The 21,689-nt window shown below is 48.4% G+C and overlaps 2 protein-coding genes across 6 annotated transcripts in view; one reads left to right on the top strand and one right to left on the bottom strand.

Moving 5' to 3' along the window:
• ENAH (ENAH actin regulator) overlaps positions 1 to 21,342 on the top strand; it is a 107,537-nt gene extending 86,195 nt beyond the window's left edge. For 2 of the 5 annotated variants that reach the window (XM_059677281.1, XM_059677280.1), the window contains 10 exons: positions 1,710 to 1,820; positions 5,439 to 5,740; positions 6,943 to 7,088; positions 7,253 to 7,310; positions 8,530 to 8,578; positions 10,202 to 10,268; positions 14,545 to 14,607; positions 18,236 to 18,314; positions 20,122 to 20,179; positions 20,728 to 21,342. In XM_059677281.1, the coding sequence (XP_059533264.1) occupies positions 1,710 to 1,820; positions 5,439 to 5,740; positions 6,943 to 7,088; positions 7,253 to 7,310; positions 8,530 to 8,578; positions 10,202 to 10,268; positions 14,545 to 14,607; positions 18,236 to 18,314; positions 20,122 to 20,179; positions 20,728 to 20,765 (971 nt within the window). In that variant the 3' untranslated portion in view covers positions 20,766 to 21,342. The remainder of the gene's footprint in view (positions 1 to 1,709; positions 1,821 to 5,438; positions 5,741 to 6,942; positions 7,089 to 7,252; positions 7,311 to 8,529; positions 8,579 to 10,201; positions 10,269 to 14,544; positions 14,608 to 18,235; positions 18,315 to 20,121; positions 20,180 to 20,727) is intronic. The other 3 variants (XM_059677283.1, XM_059677282.1, XM_059677284.1) reach the window with 3 other exon arrangements.
• LOC132222382 (ribonuclease P protein subunit p30) lies at positions 12,549 to 13,663 on the bottom strand. Its single transcript, XM_059677292.1, has one exon. It carries the CDS (start codon positions 13,648 to 13,650, stop codon positions 12,844 to 12,846), a length of 807 nt encoding a protein of 268 aa, XP_059533275.1. The 5' UTR covers positions 13,651 to 13,663; the 3' UTR covers positions 12,549 to 12,843.
• Positions 21,343 to 21,689: the final 347 nt, after the last annotated feature.

A 21,689-nucleotide genomic window follows, 5' to 3' on the forward strand; every position in this document is an offset into this window, starting at 1 on the left:
CACACGGTTGCTCCTTGCACATTTCCTTTTTATTCCTCTCTGTTGCTTTTTTGCTTGGAGACGTACAGAACGCTCTTGGCAATTTGCAGTCTGGCATTCTCCTTCTTCCAACTCCCTATACGTCGGCTCTAAAGTCGAAGTGTTTTTCATGAAATTTTTTTATAGTGGAGGGACTTGGACTGGTCGTTCCCTCTCGAGGTTGCTTTAAGTGGTCTCGGACGCCTTAGGACTCTAGTGCCGTTCGGCAAGAGTGTATTCCTGAGGCTCTGGAGGAGGAATTTAAAAGCGGGAGGCGAAAAAACAGTCCCCTCTCACACGGACTAGTCATTTCAGAATTTTTTTTTTTTAACGCTGTGGAAATGACTAAATGATGGCATTCATTGCAAGACCCACCGGTGAAGATAGGACTGAAAGGTTGAGGCCTGGTTCCTTCCGTTCATGAAAACGAACACTTACTGTAGGATTTAACAATTCGTTTTTATTCCGCCTGGCCTCTAGGGGTCGGATAAGATACGGGTTTGTTGTCTGAGTGAATTATCTGCCTTCACCTGCTCAGTTATTTTCTGGGGTGATAGCCGATGGAACAAAACTTTCCCACAAGTAAGCATTGATTAGGGAGGGGGGTTCCCAGCCCTTTACAATAAGCATTGGCCAGTTTGGCTGTTTGGTGTTTAAAGAGGAAAACAAACAAACAGTTGAACGTATTGATCTGTTTATGGTCCTTCATCGTATAACCTTAATGGGCTTTCGGAGGACCCAGGAAGGACAATTAAGAAGGCAGGTGCTGTGTTTCCCTTGTAAAGGGTGGGCTTACCCAGTTCATCGGCCTGTTCATTCGGTGGAAGGAACACGTGATTCATCCTCCTGGGTGTCAGGATGCGCGTCCAAGCGCAAGCATTCTGGGGCGGGCGTCGCACGCGGCCCCCCCCCCATGCTCTGTACTAACTGTAGTCGACTTTGATACACTGTGTCTGAGTGCTGGTGTTGTGGCTTTACTACCTCCCTTTTTCTCTCTCCTTTTTTTATCCTGTCTTTCGCCGCTGCTTTCCACCTCTGTCCAGCGCCACCTCCCGCCGGGGCCAGTGGCCAGCCTCCTCCGGCACCGCCTCCATCCCACGCCACAGGCATCTCAGCTCCAGTGCCAGAGGCCACTCCTGATTACGCTGGAGTGACCGCCCTGCCACCCGCCCCCACCCCCCCGACGCCCCCCCTGCGGCACCCCGCCACCCGTTTCGCCACCTCCCTGGGGTCCGCCTTCCACCCGGTCCTCCCCCATCATGCCACCGCGCCTCGGCCCCCCGGCAAAAACACTCGGCCTTCTTCCCCCGTGAACGCCCCCCCTTCCCAGCCCCCCGCTGCGAAGCCCGGTGCCTGGTCTGCTGCCAGCTTCTCGCCCCTGCCCCCGTCCCCTCCGATCATGATCAGCAGCCCCCCCGGCAAAGCGACGGGGCCCCGGCCTGTCCTCCCTGCTGCTTGCGTGTCCTCTCCTGTGCCCCCGAGGCCTCCCTCCCCGGCAGCACCCAGTGGGCTGCTGGACGCGGTCACCCGCCCCCCCGTGTCTCCACCGCCTACCTCAGGGCCAGCGCCGCCGCCACCGCCCCCCCTCGCACCCCTGGCACACTGTGGCCCGCCGGCTTCGCCTCCTCCGGGCACCCCTGTTGCCTCAACTCCCTCCTCCAAGCCCAGTGTTCTCCCTTCTCCCTCTGCAGCTGCCCCTGCCTCTGTGGAGACTCCTCTAAACTCTGTGCTGGGAGACTCCCCTGCTTCTGAGCCAGGCTTGCAGGCAGCCCCTCAGCCGGCCGAGACGCCAGCCCCACCGGGTAAGGCTCCCCGCGTACCCCACCCCCCGCGATCGCTGCCAACAGCTGGAACCGCCCAGCGGAGCGGGGAGGGCGGTGTGGATCCTTTAGGCCAGAGCACCATCTCCTTCCTAACGTGGGAAACGTTAAAGGGGTGTTGTTTTCTGCCGGGTGAATTGCACGGGGAGGATCCAGGGGAGGAATGTCCTCGCGGAGCTAGGTGTTGGCATCTGCAGCGGGATCATAATTGTCCAGTGATTAAGGGCCTCCTCGGTGCATTCCTTCTCGATTGCACCGAGGAAGCGTTCCAGGCCACGCCCGAGGTGCTTAGTAACTGTGTGATCAGCCCGGTCTTCCTTTCGTGTCTGGAAAATTTACAGGGAGATGCTTAATGTTTAGTGCCCGCCTGTAGTCGTTATATGTCGTCCTAGGCCAGTGATGGCGAACCTTTTGAGCTCGGCGTGTCGGCATTTTGAAAAACCCTAACTGAACTCTGGTGCCGTGTCACACATAGAAATGTTTTGATCTTTGCAACCCTAGTAAAACAAAGACTTATATTTTTGATATTTATTTTATGTATTTGAATGCCATTGAACAAAGAAAAATCAACCCAAAAAATGAGTTCGCGTGTCACCTCTGACACACGTGTCATAGGTTCACCATCACTGGCCTAGTGTCTCCTCTGCAGCAGTTCCGGCCTTGGACCCTGTTTCACCTCAGTCTTCCTTTCCTGAGTTGGGGTTCCCGTACTGGACTTCCAGGGGTGGTGCTCCCCTAACCCCCGCCGAGGAGCCTGGCTTTGCAGGAGGGGTGGAGAGCATGGCGGGCTTGCTGTCTGCCCCAGAGAGTTCCATGGTCCAGAATTACAAGAAGTGGCCAGCTACAGGGGTAGATGAGAGAGAATAGCATCTTCTGTAGTTATGCCTCCCCCCGTCCCACCCCATGCCTGACCGTTACTGGCATGGTAACAGGGAAGGGAGGATGTAATCTTCAAAGTATGGGTTCGTTTTTTCTCTCTCTCTCTCTCTCTCTCTCTCTCTCGTTAGTCCTTGCCAGTGGATATCTTTTCCATTGCTTTTCAGAGAGAGTGGGAGGGAGGGAGAGGAGAGAGAGAGAGAGAGAAACATTGATGTGAGAGAGACACATCAACTGGTTGCCTACTGGTTGCCTTCCACATGTACCCCAACCCGGTGTGGGGAGCGAACCCGTAACCCAGGTGTGTGCCCTTGACTAGGAATCAAACCTCTGACCCTTTGGTGCATGGGCCAATGCTCTAACCACCAAGCAGCACCAGCCAGGGCTAAGTATGGATTATTTCTATCTAGAAGAGGACCTGGCTCTGTAAGTAAATAAGGTGTTTAGCAAACCTCCTGCCCCTTTAAAAATAGGATTTAGCAAGAATTACAGAAAGGAGTAGGACAACAAATTGGTGCTTACCAACAGTGTTATAAGTCTGGATTTAAACACACCGTTTTTGTTTTTTTTTTAAATCTTCGTTCTCAAGATAAAGTAATAAGCCTCATTATTGCTGCATATATATTTTTTTCTTGTGGACTTTCTCGGATTTGCATAAACATGTTAAGCCAAAATTCTAGTTAAGTATCACTGTGACAGTAATGCCGGACAGAGAGGCACAATTATAGCTCGATGGTCAGACAGTCTACCTGCAGCAGCCTTAGCAGTAACCCCTGGGAGAGTGACAGCCCCTGGGAGAGTGACAGCTCCTGGGAGATTGACAGCCCCTGGGAGATTGACAGCCCCTGGGAGAGTGACAGCCCCTGGGAGATTGACAGCCCCTGGGAGATTGACAGCCCCTGGGAGAGTGACAGCCCCTGGGAGATTGACAGCTCCTGGGAGAGTGACAGCTCCTGGGAGAGTGACAGCCCCTGGGAGAGTGACAGCCCCTGGGAGAGTGACAGCCCCTGGGAGAGTGACAGCCCCTGGGAGAGTGACAGCCCCTGGGAGAGTGACAGCTCCTGGGAGATTGACAGCCCCTGGGAGAGTGACAGCCCCTGGGAGAGTGACAGCCCCTGGGAGATTGACAGCCCCTGGGAGAGTGACAGCCCCTGGGAGAGTGACAGCCCCTGGGAGAGTGACAGCCCCTGGGAGAGTGACAGCTCCTGGGAGATTGACAGCCCCTGGGAGAGTGACAGCCCCTGGGAGAGTGACAGCCCCTGGGAGAGTGACAGCTCCTGGGAGAGTGACAGCCCCTGGGAGAGTGACAGCCCCTGGGAGAGTGACAGCCCCTGGGAGATTGACAGCCCCTGGGAGAGTGACAGCCCCTGGGAGAGTGACAGCCCCTGGGAGAGTGACAGCCCCTGGGAGAGTGACAGCTCCTGGGAGATTGACAGCCCCTGGGAGAGTGACAGCCCCTGGGAGAGTGACAGCTCCTGGGAGAGTGACAGCCCCTGGGAGAGTGACAGCCCCTGGGAGAGTGACAGCCCCTGGGAGATTGACAGCCCCCGGGAGATTGACAGCCCCTGGGAGAGTGACAGCCCCTGGGAGAGTGACAGCCCCTGGGAGAGTGACAGCCCCTGGGAGAGTGACAGCCCCTGGGAGAGTGACAGCCCCTGGGAGAGTGACAGCCCCTGGGAGAGTGACAGCTCCTGGGAGAGTGACAGCCCCTGGGAGAGTGACAGCTCCTGGGAGAGTGACAGCCCCTGGGAGAGTGACAGCTCCTGGGAGAGTGACAGCCCCCGGGAGAGTGAGGGCCCAATGGACTCTCCTTGAAACACTTTATGTTTTCAGTTTGTGTAACTGCCCAAAGGCAGCAGTTTCAGAACATGTACCTCCAAGTGTGCAAATAGCATTTTATTTGCCCCCAAACACCCCTTTGAAGCCTGAAGGGAGGGGGTACCCACTAGTGCAGTTTTCTGATATTAAGATCTTGTTCGCTCTCTTTGGGATTTGAAGAGAGTTGGACATTTTTCTCTCACCCCCCCCATCTTCTAGGCTAAAAAAAAAAAACACAAAACCTCTGTATTTGTCTATATCACTGAGTGATTTCTGGTAGTGATTTGGCGCTTTTACTTTGTCCTAGTCGAGTCCTTAACTTCAGTGGTTCTCTGTATTCTCGCTACACATTGGAATGCGATGGGGAATAATTGAAAATGTTGATGCCTGGGACCCACCGACCTTTCTGCTCTCAGGCTAGCCACCTCGGCTGTCTATGTACAAGTCAATATATGTCTTTGCTCTTGTAGAATTTATTGAATTTACGATTTACACAGATTTTGGGGGGTCTGGTATTTCAAATAGTACCTACTGCCATCATATACATTGCCCCCGCCTCCCCCTCCCCCCGGGGTGCTGCCTCCCTTCCAGATTTTATAAGCATTTATTTTGTTTACTCAATCCCCACGAACAAAAGATAAACTCTAATTAGGTGCTCTGTGGCATAGATCTATCAGTGAAGCTCTAATACTACTGCCAGTAGTTATGCACTGTGGCTTCACATGTTGGTATTGTTTTAATACTGACCCAGGCTCTCAACATGATGGGAAATGGAGCTCGTTAATAAGGTAGCAGCAGTCCGAGTCGCCCGTTCGGTTTGGCATGACGCTCTGACTACGGGCCCACGTGGGTGCTGTCGTCTGTCGTCTGCTGTTGCCGGTCTCATTGTGCGTTTCTTTCTCTCAGGCCTTGTCTTGGGACCACCTGCGCCTCCACCCCCTCCTCCGCTCCCACCAGGTCCTGCCCAGGCTCCAGGGGCGCCCCCTCCTCCCCCAGGACCGCCCCCTCCTCCTCCACTTCCAGCCTCAGGGCCTCCGCCTCCCCCTCCTCCGCCCCCTCTTCCGAACCAGGTGCCCCCTCCGCCCCCGCCTCCCGCTCCTCCTCTCCCTGCCTCTGGATTTTTTATGGGATCCGTGTCCGAAGATAATCGCCCCCTAACTGGACTGGCGGCTGCAATTGCTGGAGCAAAACTTAGGAAGGTGTCACGGGTAAATGCGATTTCCAAATTATTGTATTTTTTTATGTCTATCTCGTTCTCTCTCAATGTCTGTCTTGTTCTTTCTCAGTGTCTGTCTCCTTGTTTCTCAGTGTTTGAAAGACTGACTTGCTTGTGCTCTAATTTTATGAATCCTAGGTTAATAACTTCATTCGTTTAAAAAAAAAAGGAAAGAATTTAAGTTTACGGAAAAGTTGCAAGAATAATACAGCTTCTGAAAACCCACCACCCAGGCTCGCCAGTTAACATCTGACTCTTACTTCTTTTATTCTTTTTTTCCTCCGAGTATGTTTCTTTTACATACACATGTGCGCGCGCGCACGTGCGCATTTCTTTTTGTCTGAATTGCGAGGAAGTCAGGGATACCAGGCCCCTCTTTCCCTAAACGCCTCACTGAGCAAGGACATTCACCTACATGACCACAGTGCAATTATCCAAATCAGGACCTATTGTCCCTGGAATACTACCACCTACAGATCTATTATCTGTGTCCAGTAATGTCTTCTACGACAGTTTTTTTCTAGCCCAAGACCACCACCCATTCTATGTAGTTCTTATGTCTCTTTACTTTGCATTAATCTGTAGCAATTCCTCAAACTTTCATGATAATTGACTTTTTAAAAATATATATTGTTATTGATTTCAGAGAGGAAGGGAGAGGGAGAGAGAGAGAGAAACATCAGTGATGAGAATCATGGATCGGCTGCCTCCTGCACGCCCCACACTGGGGACCGAGCCCACAACCCAGGCATGTGCCCTGACCGGGAATCGAACCGTGACCTCCTGGTTCATAGGTCGACCCTCAACCACTGAGCCACGCCGGCCGGGCGATACTGGCATTTTGACAGCTAGAAAACCATTATTTTGTAGCTCATCCTTCAGTTTGGTTCATCTGATGTTTTCTCAAGACTAGATTCAGGTTATGTGTTCTGGGGCAATTATTTTTTCACCCCCAATATGTCCTTTTCAGAGACATGTGATATATTCTCCCCTTGTTTACTGATGCTAACTTGGAGAAAACTTCCCTTGCTCTGTAAGGTCCATGCTATTCACCCCCGTTGGTTCTTAAGGAGGTTGCAAAATAGATGTCTTATAGAAATGGTTGCTGCTGTATCATTCTGGTTTGAGTGCCACGTAACGGCAAAGCGCGGTATTGCGTAACCTCGGAGCTTACCATCTGTGTGTTTCGTTAAGATGGAGGACGCCTCTTTCCCAAGCGGGGGCAGCACCGTTGGCGTGAATTCGGCCTCGTCCAAAGCCGACACGGGTCGTGGGAACGGACCCCTTCCTCTAGGGGGCAGTGGATTAATGGAAGAAATGAGTGCCCTGCTGGCCAGGAGGTAAGCGAGCAATTGTGTGGGCGTGTCCGGAACTGGGAGCGTTTCCTTCATTTCCTCTCAAATATAATTTATCTGGACGTAGTTCTTCCCTCGTGGAGTCGTTTTTATACGAAGAGATGGTTTTTTTTTTTTAAAAAAAGAATCCAATTTACCTTCCGTTTTAGGAGGAGAATTGCCGAAAAGGGGTCAACAGTAGAAGCAGAACAAAAAGAGGACAAAAGCGTAAGTTACTAAAGACCCGGGAGTGTGAGGCTCAAGCACAGCTCACTCAGGAAATTCTGGCAAAGATGGGTGCGAACTTCACGTGAACTTAAGATTGCTTATTTTTTTAGTCTTCAGGCGGTAAGATAGCTGGTGATGAGCGGTGCTTATGCATTTTTGATGACATTCCTAGTCAGATGGGTTGACTACCCGGGATGGAGGGGGAAGCCCTAGGTTCAAGTCTGCAGAGTTTAATTCTGTACCTAAGTTTATCATTAAAGGAGCGGGAGTGGGCTCAGTCCGATAACCTTACGGAGCCTCTCCCGCCACCTCTGCCGCGCTCGCCAGCCGTGAGCCCCACTTCTGGCTGAGCAGTGCTCCCCCTGTGGGAGCGCACTGACCACCAAGGGGCAGCTCCTGCATGGAGCGTCTGCCCCCTGGTGGTCAATGCGCATCATAGCGACCGGTCGTTCCGCCATTCGGTCGATTTGCATATTGGGCTTTTATGATATAGGATGAGCGAATGACCTACTAGATCAGTGGTTATCAACCTGTGGGTCGCGACCCCTTTGGCGGTCGGAACGGCCCTTTCACAGGGGTCGCCTAAGACCATCCTGCATATCAGACATTTACAAGACGATTCATCACAGTAGCAACATTAGTTATGAAGTAGCAACAAAAATAATTTTATGGTTGGGTCACAACATGAGGAACTGTATGTAAAGGGCCAGAAGGTTGAGAACCACTGGACTAGATGGTGGTGGGGGTTTGGTTTTGGTTTTGTTTTTTCCTCTTAGGGTGCCCATTCCCTTGCATTTAAAATGAAAGAATAATAAGACTACAGCAGCGGCGTTTACGTAGATGTTTGCCCTGGGAGCTGCAGTTGGTTATTAGCTGGCCTCCCCTCCCAGTTCAGCCGGGCGAACTCTGCTGTATCTGCTCCGTGGATTGGTGTTGAACACAGAATAGAATGGTTTTTCCTGGTACACTGGGCCTGCTGGGCTGCCACCCCCCGTCTGGCGGAATAGCGTTGGCTAGTGCAGTTCTCAGTGAGAGCACGAGGGAAGGCGTTCCGGGGGCACCAGAGGGCACGCGGTGAGGAAAGCGAGAGAAGGGGGAGGGGAGAAGATGGACGAAGGGAGAAGTGGGAAGTGGCGGGAAGGATATTGGGAACAGAAGGGCTAGCACCGACTCTGTCCGCAGGTGTGGATGCTATTAACACGTATTTCTGTGTGTTTAGGAGGACGCCGAGCCTGTCATTTCTAAGGCCTCTTCCACAAGTACCCCTGGTAAGGGCACGAGACCTGGCTCACCCTCTCCCAGCGTCCTCTCTCTGGTCACGCGCTCCATTTCCCCAGGGTTGGGTCAGGTGACCGGGGGTCACTAAAATCTGAGAATTTCTGTTCACCCTTGAGATCACGGCCTTTTTTTTCCCTCCGCCCTCTGCGATGATGCCAGAAGCAGCTGCTGATTTCTTTTTGCTGTTGGGGGGACCTGTGACCCCATGTTTTCCTCGAATGGTTCTTTCTTTGGAAAATCATAATGTTTACACATTTTGTGGGTTTCCTTGGTAATGACTCAAGGTTATTCACTAAAACAAAGAAAATGCATTCGTAGGTGAAAGGGAAGTGTTTTTTAATCATTGGTTCTTTTTTTAAAAAAATATATTTTTATTGATTTCAGAGAGAAAGGCAGAGGGGGAGAGAGAGAGAAACATCAGTAATGAGAGAGAATCATTGATTGGCTGCCTCCTGCACACCCCCCACAAGGGATTGAGCCCACAACCCAGGCATGTGCCCCTGACTGGAATCGAACCCGTGACCCTTCAGTCCGCAGGCCGATGCTCTATCCGCCAAGCCAAACCGGCCAGGGCTAATAATTGGTTCTTATAGATTGAGCATGTTAACCAGCATTAAGTCTTATTTCCAAACATTCTCAAAACGGGAAGGTTGTCATTTTAACCACTCATTTGGCTCATGGCGATAATCGAGGAAATAAAGCTTCTAATTTGTAAGGAGGGGCGGGGACCTAAAAACCTTTTGGAAACATTCTTGAATTCAGTGAAATTTTTAAAAGTATATTTTTATTGATTTCAGAGAGGAAGGGAGAGGGAGAGAGAGATGGAAACATCAGTGATGAGAGAGAATCTTTGATTGGCTGCCTCCTGCACGCCCCACACTGGGCATCGAGCTGCAACCCGGGCTTGTGCCCTTGACTGGGAATCGAACCCGGGACCTTTCAGTCCGCAGGCTGACGCTCTGTCCACTGAGCCAAACCAGCTAGGGCCTTACACTCTTCCTTAATTTAAAGCACTTTATACTACTTCTTTCTAACGACTTAAAAATATCCTGCTCTTACTCTGGTGATCATGTCTTTATCAGAGAAACTTCTTTCCACCCAGTGCATAGAATTAATAGCATTTTAGATGTTACCATCTAAGCATATCCCCGAGAAACGTGTCATCCTTGCTCATTCTCCTCATTTTAAGGTCTGAAACTGTGCCAATCGGAACCCTTACCGATTTTAACTACAGTTCAGAACTGAAATTAAAAAAGTTTCTTACTGCCAAAACCGGTTTGGCTCAGTGGATAGAGCGTTGGCCTGCGGACTGAAGGGTCCCGGGTTCGATTCCGGTCAAGGGCATGTACCTGGGTTGCGGGCACTTCCCCAGTGGGGGGTGTGCAGGAGGCAGCTGATCGATGTTTCTCTTTCATCGATGTTTCTAACTCTCTGTCTCTCTCTCTTCCTCTCTGTAAAAAATCAATAAAATATATTAAAAAAAAAAAAAGTTTCTTACTTACCTAGATTACTGCCCTCCCCTGTATAATGGTGTTTAGTGTTTTATGACTTGCTTTACAATAACTCCGGGAGCGTGTCGGGTATTCAATAATTTCCCCTCTTTATTTTTAAAGAACCAACAAGAAAACCATGGGAAAGAACCAACACCATGAACGGCAGCAAGTCTCCTGTGATATCCAGGTATGTTTCTAGCGTGTTTCTAGTGCATTTTTATCTGAGAAGAAGTTGACGTCTGCACCTCGACCGCAGAAAGAAGATGGGATGGTAGGTTTGACGCTGTACGGTGGAGCCAGTGAAACACCCGCGTTCCTGTGGCTGCTGGACAGGCACTGTGCCCCCTTGTATGTCACCAGTGATTTGTTTAAATAGTCTAAATTCTGCCCGCTGCTTGCTCCCGGCCAGGCTGCGTGACCTGTAAGAGAGCTTTCATTCCTCCCAGTTATTTTTTATTTTGAAAGATTCAAAACGACAGAAAAGCTGAAAGAACAGTACAGTGAACCCCCATATACCCATCACCTAAATAGGCCAATTATTATTACATGTTGCCACATGTACTTGAGCTCGTATCTGGCCGCCCATCCACCCAATTTTCCCTCTGAATAGTTAGAAGGCAGTTTGCAAACCTTTGCTGCTTTCCTCTGAATACTTCTGCATTTTTCCTGAGCACCAGAACATCCTTCGATGTAGCCCCAATAGTGTTACCGCTCTCAAGAAATTTAGCGCTGAACCATAATTTACAGAATAATACATTCACCTTTTCCCGCTAGCCCTGGTGGCATCCTGTATTTTGTAAATGACGTTTTTGAACGAAGCTTATGTTCTAACACTGAAAAGCGGCTGGAGAGAAAAGACGGTGATGTTTATGAGAGAGCAAAACGAAGCCTAAAATTTTGAATTTGTAAAGTAGGAAGACTTAGGGTTCTCTCCGTTGAAACTTCTCATTATAGTCAAGTTAGAAAAGAGAGTGCCCGGGCCCAAGACGAATTAATTCATGTTCCTACAAGTGGCCGTGTGTGTGTGGTCAAGGAAAGTCGCTATTCCTTAGCGAGGTGTGCTTTATTATAACTGAGTTCATATCTGAGGTCTCGAACAGAGACGAAACTTTTTTGTTTGTTTTGTTTGTGAGATAATATAAAGGGCTCCCAGGAACAAAAGCTATCTTCCTCAAGACTAAAGAGTTTTGGATTTGTGTGGTTTGGTTCCTTTTGCCTTTTCTTTTTGAGCTAGTTGCCTTGTTTCTGCCTCAGAAAAAGCAAAATTGACTCTACTCACAGAAATCTAATAAAGAAAAACACAAGGGTGGACCTCAGTGTCACAGATCTGTTCTGGGTTAGCCTGAATCTGAATTCTCATCTGTTTTCCCAGCGGCCCTTCCGGATGACAGAGCAGGTTTGCAGGGGACGCGATGCTTTAAGCGCCGCAAAGGAAACCGGGGACTTTTGAACAGAAAGATGCTTTGAGTTTCTGAAGGGACTGAGAGAGGAATCTATTTGGTTTTAGAGGAATATGCGCAGCTTGCTTTGGGCGGGCCTGTTTTCTCAGATGCCTAGTGATGGAGTCTTTGAATGCATGTCCGGTAGCTGTTACCGCCTTTCTTCAGCGCGGTAGGAAGCCGGCTGTGTCACGGACACATCAGAGAACAGACCTGTGATGTGCCCTTTGTCCTCTGAGGGTGTAGATCAGGCGTGTCAAACTCGTGGCCGGTAAATGAATGAGGCATGTGGCCCGCCGGCTGCGAGTTTGACATGCTTGGGGCGGGGAGCCATCCTTTCTCCTCTTTGCCGCTCTTCACCCCTATCTCGTCGATAGGAATCCCATGGCGGGCTTGCCTGCAGCTACCCCTGAATTCACGCAGAAGTATCTCAGAGGGGACACGGGAGAGGGTCTCCCCAGGGAATATGTTTCTCGATGTGCTTGGGGGTTCATTTAGCGCAGGAGTGGGGGCTGTCCGGCCGGCCGGCCGCACGAGGCCCGCGAAGTCATGTGGTCTGGCCCTGCCAAGGCCGGAGGGGTGAGTTCATGAGACGTCTGACCGGATGGAGCGGACTCATTCTCAAGTTGATAATTCGGTGTGGCCCGTGGATGATGTGATCAATGTCCAAGTGGCCTAGGCAGAAAGAAAAGGTTGCCCACCCCAGATTTAGTGAATGAAAAATGACTTCTGGGAAGATTTTGTCAGACGTCTAAAAGGCATTTTAATGTGTCCTGAAGGCCACCATTGGAAAAGCATCTTCACATAGCTGAGTGGAATGTTGGCTCTTACTATCCAGGACCCCGGTAGGTGGTGTTCCGTTCCCGTTCTGAACTAGGAATTCCGAAAGGCCCGGCTACTCCCTGACCAGTCGTACACCTTTCCATAGAGTCGGTCCAGCCACTGATGCGCATGGTGGAGGTCTTCACGTTCCACCGCGGACACTGGCAAACCAGAAGCCGTTTTTATTTTTTTTTTTTTTTTTTTAAATATCGAAACATCTAATTTAATTAAACCTGCCATTTTTATCAATTACACCAAGAATATAAGCTAGACTCTGTTTTCTCTTACACTATCTCAAAATTCATTTAGCTCAGTCTTTTCTTAAGTGCTTCACCCGGTTTCTTTTGTTAGTTTGAACGCCTGAATATAAAATCGTTTTTAGAGACTACCGATTTCTAGCTCCATGTGAAAACAGCAAATCGTGCAGAGGTTTGATTTCTGTTGTGGCTGGTGGACTATGAAAGGGAAGACGGGAGTGTCAACAGAGCCTGGGAAATCTTTTCAGTCCTCACACTTGGCTTTTTTGGAAGCTGGAAGAGAATCATCATTTCCTTCCGATGGCCGAGGTTTCTTCACGGTGGAAATAATTCCAAAAGCAGTTTTCCTAGTTTCTCCATGGAGAAGCGCTGCTCGGCAGTTGGTAGACACTGCAGCCTTGGCATCGCTTTCAGAGAGTCCAAACAGCAGCCCTAAGTTTGCCACATCATATGGACCTCTTATTTCTAAAGGCCTTTCTGCAGCACTAGATATAATTACATTCTTTCCTTTGCAGATTTGCATCAAATTGAGGGCATTGGAAATTGTGTACCTTCTCATTGTGGAGTCTTTGATGGCTGGGCTGTAGACAAGTTCAAAGCCCACACCTCGGTCAATTGCCACATTAATAGGGGGTCTTTTGAAGTAAAATGGTAGTTTCTCTGTTACAGTTATGCAGACTAAATCCACATCTAGATGTGTACAAGCAACATGAAAAAGTTTCTCTGTCTTTGGGAAAACTGCAACAATATCATACAGCCGGACCCTCGAAGAAGTTGCTCTCAAAACATTGCAGTGAGATGGATCCGAAACAATAATCGTCAGTCTAGTTAAAATTTTTATTGGTCTTGATTTTCCCTGTACAATTGGCAAAGTTGTAAAGAGTTCTGAAATAGCGACTGGTTTTTCAATTTCCTGTTTCTTTTCCTTAAATTCAACAACGTGATTGATGGCAACAACTGAATAGCCAAGGTGAGCGGCGTTCTCCACGAGCCCGCGCAGCGCCTTCAGGTCCGAGCCCACTCGCAGGTCCAAATCTGCAAACACCGCCATGCTGGAGTCACATGATCGATCCCCAGAAGCCGTTTTTAAAATATGCGTAAGAGACGAAGAACGGTATTGCTTTTCTTCCGAAGTGATCTCTCCCCTGTTCCTTCTGAAAAGCAGGTCCATCCGCCGTTTTAGGTTTTTATGGGAGTGCGCCTCATCCTCGCACGGTCGCGAGGATCCCCGTTTCTCTTGTGGATACCCCTGTGGTCATTCCGTGCACGGCAAAATGGGTTCATATCCTCCGTTAACCGTTCATTTAGAGGGTTAATGGAATACTGCATGATGCTGTGTTTGTTACGATGTCAGGTAGTGGCGTAAAAGCAAAAATGTCGTTGTCAAAATGCTCTGGACGCTGCCTGGAATATCATGTTGGAAAGTGTATGTTTTCTTTAAGAGCTTACAGGTTCTCGTCAAGAGCTTACAGATCTTGTATTCAGGACGGGGAAAATGACATTTGCCTGCCTCCCGATCAGAGTTTGTTCTGTATCCTTCAAGCCACAGTGGTTTTGACTGCTTTTATTTGAGGCTGGATAGCTGTATGTTCACTCCAATAGAAATGTCTTCTGCGTTTTGGTACTTGCTGAATCTCTGTGTTGCAGATTTTCCCGTGTCTGCCATCTATAAACAGAATGATTTTTTTTTAAAAAAAATTTCTGATTAAGTAAACAGTAGCCTCACATAATTAGAATTAATTTCCAAAGATCTACTTTTTGGGTTGGAAACCTCATTTTAAGGTTAATGGACTCCTTTAGTTCTGATTTTGCTAAGTTCTTATTTTAGTTCTTGGAGTTTGCTAAGACTTAAAAAAAAAAAAAAGCTATAAAATCGCATGGTGAGAATTACTTTTTAAAGTTCTGTTGTCTACCTACCCCTTTAAACGGTTTTTCCCCTCCATAGACGGGATTCTTCAAGGAAAAATCAGATTGTTTTTGACAGCAGGTCCTGTGATTCGTTACACAGGTATCACCCTGATGTGGCTGTGATTTGAGGCGTTGAAATGACGTGTTCAGGGCAGGGCTGAGCTTTTTCTACCTGGATCGGTAATCACCACGAGGGAGATGTTTAGGAAGATGGAATCTTTCAGGTTTAGCTTTATTTATAGAACACTTTTTTAAAAAAAAAAAATCTAAGAGAATTTAAATTAGTAAAGTTAATAGTGTTCATTTCTTTGCCATCACTGTATCGTTATGTCAGTATCAGTATAAAGGGTAAACACATCAGAAATTCTAGAATGGGAATCTGAGGCCGCATAGTCTATCTAGGCTATTTGTAGCTCTTTCATTTTCTTTTAAAGCTTTTTCTCTTTTTAAATATGGGACGAGGGCTTTTAGAAAGTTTGATACTGGGACCCAGGACAGTAGTAGAACCACAATTGTGGATAAGTTATTCTTGGAGGAAAATCTCTAGATACATGGTTGGGAATTGAGTATCTTTAACAACCTACACATCCTGAACGGATTATTTTTTTTCCAGGATGAGTCCTAGGATCCCTTTTTTAAATTAAGAAAATTTAAGATGTGATTCGTGTATTTCTTTCTTTATTAAAAAAAAAAAACAGGCAGTTTGAAAAAATCCTCAAATGCATAAGCTATATTGAGACTTCATTCGGCAGAACAGGGACTTAAATATTGTAGAGGCAGCACTCTCATTATAAAGTAACAAAAACCGCTGAGAAAACCCTCAGATTTTGTTACCAGTTCTGGTGAAAACTCATAGACTAGAAATAACAAGAGATCTACCCATGTTATTATATGCATCTATGTTTAAAAATGCATGTCCAGCTGCCTAGGATATGAGCTGAGTAGGGTAAGGAGGCGTGTGTATAGCATGAGCGAGGAGTTCTGTAACCAGACCCTATTTGGCCATATTGTTATGTTTATATGACCATAGTAAGATGGTTTTTTCTACTTTTTTTTTTTTTTGAGGTCATGTAATTTTTAAGACCAAAAGATTTATTCAGGAAATTTGCTGGTAGATAGAAAAATAGCACATAACAACGACATGTTCTGTTGTCAGGATTCTCAGTTAACTTGCTGCCTTTACACGTAGTGCCTGCTGGGACACTGTTGTTTTTAAACCTGTTTTTTAAAAAAGTGGTGATTACTTCATTCCTTCCGTATGAAAAGTTCCCCCCCTTAGCTCATTGTCACGGTGGTGGTTGGTGGTGGTGGTGGTGGTGGTGGTGGTGGTGGTGATGGTGGAGGGTTGCATGTTAGCATGAACTCCGTTTTTTTAAAAGATTGCATGTTCCCACGAGTGTTTATTACATAACAACAATAATTGATTGCACCGTTTAGTCAGTACGGGGATATTGATAGCATACTGCTCGGTTCCGTAGCAGACTGCGGCCAGTCACAGGCCCTGGAAGGTAGGCATGGTATAACATGGACAAAGTGTTTAGGGAGTTGTACCATGAACTGTGGAAAGTCAGAGAGAAGCAGGGCCGATAAGGATTTGACGCCGGAGGGCGGGAATCAGTGGACGGGGGTAAGGGAAATGGGCGGGCTCGACCTCTACGAGTGTGTCATTGGGCCGGACTCTAGGAGGAGCTCCGGGACTTGCATACGGTGGACCTCGTGCATCGCAGGTGACTGTGCCACTAAAGTGGTCTGCTCAGCCACGTCAAAAAGGGTCTCCTCACAGGAGGAAGGAGAACAGGTCCTAGAAATCTCCTTCCCCCCACAGTGCCTGCCCCGGTGCTCATTGGGACATTTTCTGGACGTTACTTTCCTTGTTCATACACATGTAGGAAGAGATCTAGTGAAATAAAACGGGTCGACTTGCTCACAGCGCCCTTTTAAACAGTCATGTGTTTGATGTCAAAGCAAATTAACTCAGTATTGCAGCTTCACAAGCAGGTAGAATGTGCCTTCTAAGAACTATACAGTTATAAGCTTGTAGAGGGTGTCCCAAAATTCACGCAAGCAGTAATTTTGATAGGAAACACAGGTTTGTAATTAAAAATTGTAAATTTTGTATTGATCCGTAAAGTATACAGTCTAGGGTTACGTACGGAATAGCACATCAGGTCAACGGCCTCCACGGCTTTGCTGGCACAGACGCAAAGCCATGGTCTTCGTTGGTCTTCATGGTCCCTGCTCCTGGGCCATCATTGCTACTTGGTCATGCTTATCAAATGGAAGGGATTGAAATCAAAGGGCAACAGATATTAGAATCTGATTCAATGAACCAAGTAAAATTAGGCTTTTATTTTTTGTTGTTGTTGTCGTTGTTAATGCTCACGCAGAATTCAAATCGTGCGTGAATTTTGGGACGCCCTATAAAAGTCATTATATCCGTTGAGTCTTGGTTCAGATTGCTTAACATTGGTACTCTGCCAAGTTGGAAATACATGACTTGTCTGACGGTTTTACTCGGCATTCATTTGCGGCCCTTAGAGACTGGCTGCCCACGACACGAACCCAGAAAATAGAGGAGGGGCCAGTGACCTGGCTGGCTTTTCCACGCAGGATTTTGGCTTATTGCCAGAGTTGGAGAGGAAGCTGGGGCTGACTTTGGGGATATTGAAACCTTTGCATACACTATGCCTCATCCCCAAGACTTTATTTCTTCGTGTGAAGATTTTAATAGAAGCTACACTTCTGAAAGTGCAGCAATTGACCATCAGCTTTTTGTGTGGCATTTCCTTAAAAAACAAACACACACACACACACACACACCATAATGGAAGTAGTTAGCCACACCACCACCATTCGGATGCCATCTCCATAAACACTTTATCTGGAAATAGTCATTGGCTATGACTATACGTAATAATCATTTTAACGTAAATCATTTCCCCAATATTTTGTATTTATTTTGGTGCTTGAAATGGAATAAAAAAACAGACAAAGAAATCATGCTCAGTCAAATGTTTTTGCCCCCAAACCAAGGTGCAGAATTTGCTAATAAATTGATTCACACGAGAGTAAAACATTTGTTTTTATGATTTCCCTCCCACTGGCTCGTCAGCTCTCTGGGCGGTCCCATACACTTTCAAGAGAAGGAGAGCGGACAGGGTGGCGTCACGTGGGGCCCGGTGGGGCCGCCAGCCCCTCGTCTCTGTCTTGATGGACACGTCACATGTCACCGGGTGACCTCCCTTGTGCCCAGAGCACCTTGTCCCCTCCTCTTCCCTGCAGTCGCCTCATCTTAGCACAGTGATGGAGAACCTACGACACGCGTGTCAGAGGTGACACGCAAACTCATTTTTTTGGTTGATTTTTCTTTGTTCAATGGCATTTAAGTATATAAAACAAATATCAAAAATATAAGTCTTTGTTTTACTAGGGTGGCAAAGACCAAAAAATTTCTCTATGTGACACGGCACCAGAGTTCAGTTAGGGTTTTTCAAAATGCTGACACGTGAGCTCAAAAGGTTCGCCATCACTGTCTTAGCCCCTTCCCCCAACTTCTTGACAAATAACGGAGCATGCGGAGAAAAGTGCAAAAGGTGTTCTGTTTTCTGCCCTACGGCTTTGACCGTTAACTTCTTCTTAACACGATGCGTTTTAAGACGTGCCCTGAGCAGGGATGTGTGAGCTCGGCGACGCGTGGCTGACCTGCCCTGGAACTCTCGTTTGTACAGACCCAAGTCCGCGCCCTCATCGCAGCCCAGTGCCAACGGAGTCCAGGCCGAGGGACTAGACTACGACCGGCTGAAGCAGGTGGGCCCGGCAGCCGGCGCTTCGCAGCGCTCGCTGCTTTTTATTTTTTATTTTTTAATATATTTTATTGATTTTTTACAGAGAGGAAGGGAGAGAGAGAGAGTGAGTCAGAAACATCGATGAGAGAGAAACATCGATCAGCTGCCTCCTGCACACCCCCTACTGGAGATGTGCCCGCAACCCAGGTACATGCCCTTGACCGGAGTCGAACCTGGGACCTTTCAGTCCGCAGGCCGACGCTCTATCCGCTGAGCCAAACCGGTTTCGGCATCTCGCTGCTTTTTAAAAACTTATCTCGAGTGCGTGCGTGTGACAGACGGCGAATGTGCCCGAAAAGCAGGCGGGCGCAGGTGTTTTCTGCACGTGGAACAGCGGCGTTGGCACGCTTTGCGCTTCCCAGATCCTCGTGCGTTGGTGCCGGGGGTTTGCGTGAAAGCGGCTGCAGTGGCCGGGGGTGGGCACCCCTCTGCTATGAGATGGAAAGGGAACGGGGGCCACATACACACCTTCACGTGTGCAGTAGCCACCTTAAGTCAGTACAGAGAAACAGAGGACATTTCCAATTCACATTTCACTGTGTGATCAGTATTTTAAAATGACTGCCCTCGCCGGTTTGGCTCAGTGGATAGGGCGTCGGTCTGTGGCCTGGAGGGTCCCAGGTTCGATTCGGGTCAAGGGCACATGCCTGGGTTGTGGGTTCGATCCCCAGTGGGGGGCATGCAGGAGGCAGCCGATCAATGATTCTCTCTGATCATTGATGTTTCTCTCTCTCTCTCTCTCTCTCTCTCTCTCTCTCTCTCTCTCTATCCCCCTCTCTCCCTCTCCCCCTTCCTCTCTGAAATCAATAACAATAATATTTAAAACAAATAAAATATAACTACTAGCCAAAGCCGGTTTGGCTCAGCAGATAGAGCGTCGGCCTGCGGACTGAAGGGTCCCAGGTTCGATTCCGGTCAAGGGCATGTACCTGGGTTGCGGGCACTTCCCCAGTGGGGGATGTGCAGGAGGCAGCTGATCGATGTTTCTCTCTCATCGATGTTTCTAACTCTCTCTCTCCCTTCCTCTCTGTAAAAATATCAATAAAATATATTAAAATATATATATATATATATATATATATATATATATATATATATATATATATATATATATAACTACTAATGAGTTCCTCGACATGATTTTCTTCCTACTACATTTCTGAAACCTAGTGTCTGTTTTACATTGAGAGAGCATCTCGTTTCAGCCCAGCCCCTTCCAGGGGCTCAGTAGCTCCGTGTGGCTGGTACCTTCCGTCTTGGACCGGGCAGGGCCAGCAGGGTCCCGTCCACCTTGGTCTCCTGTGAGGGCAGCCCCTGGGGGTCCTCCGGGGGAACCCCTCGGGGTCCTGGCCATGCAGTTGGCAGCTGTGGTGATCCCTAAGCCAGCCCCCTACGTCAGGCCTGATGACAGGTGTGCTAGGAGCTGGCTGTCCCCTTCACGTGTCTCCTCCTCCGCACCCCGGGGTGCCCCGCCCCGCACACCCTCCCGGGAGGCTAGACTGAAAGCTCCTGTCCTTTCTGGAGAGGATCTGAGTCAGACCCGTCTGGGGATGACAGCGGGATGGATTATTTCGGTTCTAGAAAGCATTTTGTTTCGTATCTTGCGGGGAAGCAGAGAGGTTGGGAAAGGGAGACCATGGAAATGAAACGCACTGAGGCTCGTCTCCCGGCACAGACGCCGTGACCCCGGAGACTCGAACCAGGCGTCCCGTTTCGTTTCGGCGGTAACTTACTCTCTGTCTCCCTGGTGTGTTTCTCTGCTGTTCTAGGACATCTTAGATGAAATGAGAAAAGAACTAACCAAGCTAAAAGAGGAGCTCATTGATGGTGAGTGTGTAAACAAGTCTGGTGCTCCCGCAGCGTCCTGTGTAATAAGAATAGCGAGTTTTAAGAAAATGCAAAAATAAAGAAACTCGCTGTTCGTTACTTGAGGGCGTAACACGATTCCTTTTCCGTCCTATCCTGCCCTTGGCTTGGCTTGTGGGCGGCGCTCTCTCCTTCTTATAACGGAGGTAAAAAATAAGGATAAGCAAGATCCCCATGTTTCAAGTGTTGAGAAGTAAGGGCTGGGAAACGGGGTGATGCGTCTTTCTCTGGGTTCCCCTACTCACCCACCCTGCCCCCTTGGTTTTGAGCCCTCAGAATACGTGCCTTCACCTGGCCTCCGAAAGGGAGAGAGTAAATAAATATACGCACGTGGGAATGGGTATCGTCTTTGTAATGAGAAGGCGGAAAGACCTATTCAATGAAGCGTGCGAGATCCGTGTGTTTTTTTATTACTGGGAGGTCGAATCGAGCACAGCCGTTAACATTTCTTCGTCTGTTTGTACCTGACCATTTCATTTATTTTGAATCCTTTCCCTTTTCCCACTCAGCAATCAGGCAGGAACTGAGCAAGGCCAACACCGCGTAGAGAAGCAAACTGCGGAGAGAGAGGACTTAAGCCCGGAGGAGGAAAGACACACCGACCGACAGCGACGGCGAACCACGGGCCCTCCGTTTGTGAGCCGTGAGAAGGTGATGGAGACGGTCGGAAGGGGGGGGCGGCGAGGGGGGAACCAACCTACTTTGAAAGCCTTCAGACACCGTGACTCCGGCGGCCAGCTATTTCTCTCCCAGTTTGCTGCTTTACTCTGACCTTTTCAACGGGATGGAAGAGCCGTGGAACGTTCCAGAAAACGCTCCATAAGCCCGTCAGGCAAGATCGCCCGCCGCGCAGTGAAATATTTTTCCGGTCAAGATCGGATCTCACATTTCCACAACCCATGGCTTAAGAATAAAGAGGAGCGAGGCTTACGGAGGTTTTTTTTTTTGCAGAGAGCGCTGATGAAGAATTCAGCAGGTCATGCTATTGTATTGTACATGTTTCTCTCAGGTTCGTCTTCCTATCATACTTAGTCCATGAATATCGAGGTGAGCCCCGTGTACGTTTCAACCGTCCAAGGTGGGACAAAACGGAATGGCTGTGTGCTTTCGAAGGGTGATATCTCTCAAGAAAGCGTCCCAAAAAACCGACGTTGTCCGGCTGGAGGAGTTTCAGGATGATGGGAAGTCTCTCGAGTTAGCCTTCACGCAATTTTGTAGATTTAAAACATAAAATCCGTTCCGGAATTTAAGAGATTTACATGCCTTCCTAAATTGTTACAATGCTTTACCAAATCGATGACTCCGACATCACACGAAGCAGTGGTCAAACGTAAGACGACAATATTGTAGATTTTCCTGTAGGTTTTCGACCTTTTGTAGACTTCTGCATGTGGACATTTTTATAATGTAATGACACAACCACCACAAGACGCGCTTTTTTAAATTGCCAGACAGTAATGCATGTCACCGT

Source organism: Myotis daubentonii, chromosome 20 (assembly GCF_963259705.1).
Source record: "Myotis daubentonii chromosome 20, mMyoDau2.1, whole genome shotgun sequence".
NCBI lineage: Eukaryota > Metazoa > Chordata > Mammalia > Chiroptera > Vespertilionidae > Myotis > Myotis daubentonii.

Excerpts from the sequence above, each read along its gene's own strand:
- LOC132222382 (XM_059677292.1), bottom strand. The coding sequence starts at position 13,650 with ATGGCGGTGTTTGCAGATTTGGACCTGCGAGTGGGCTCGGACCTGAAG.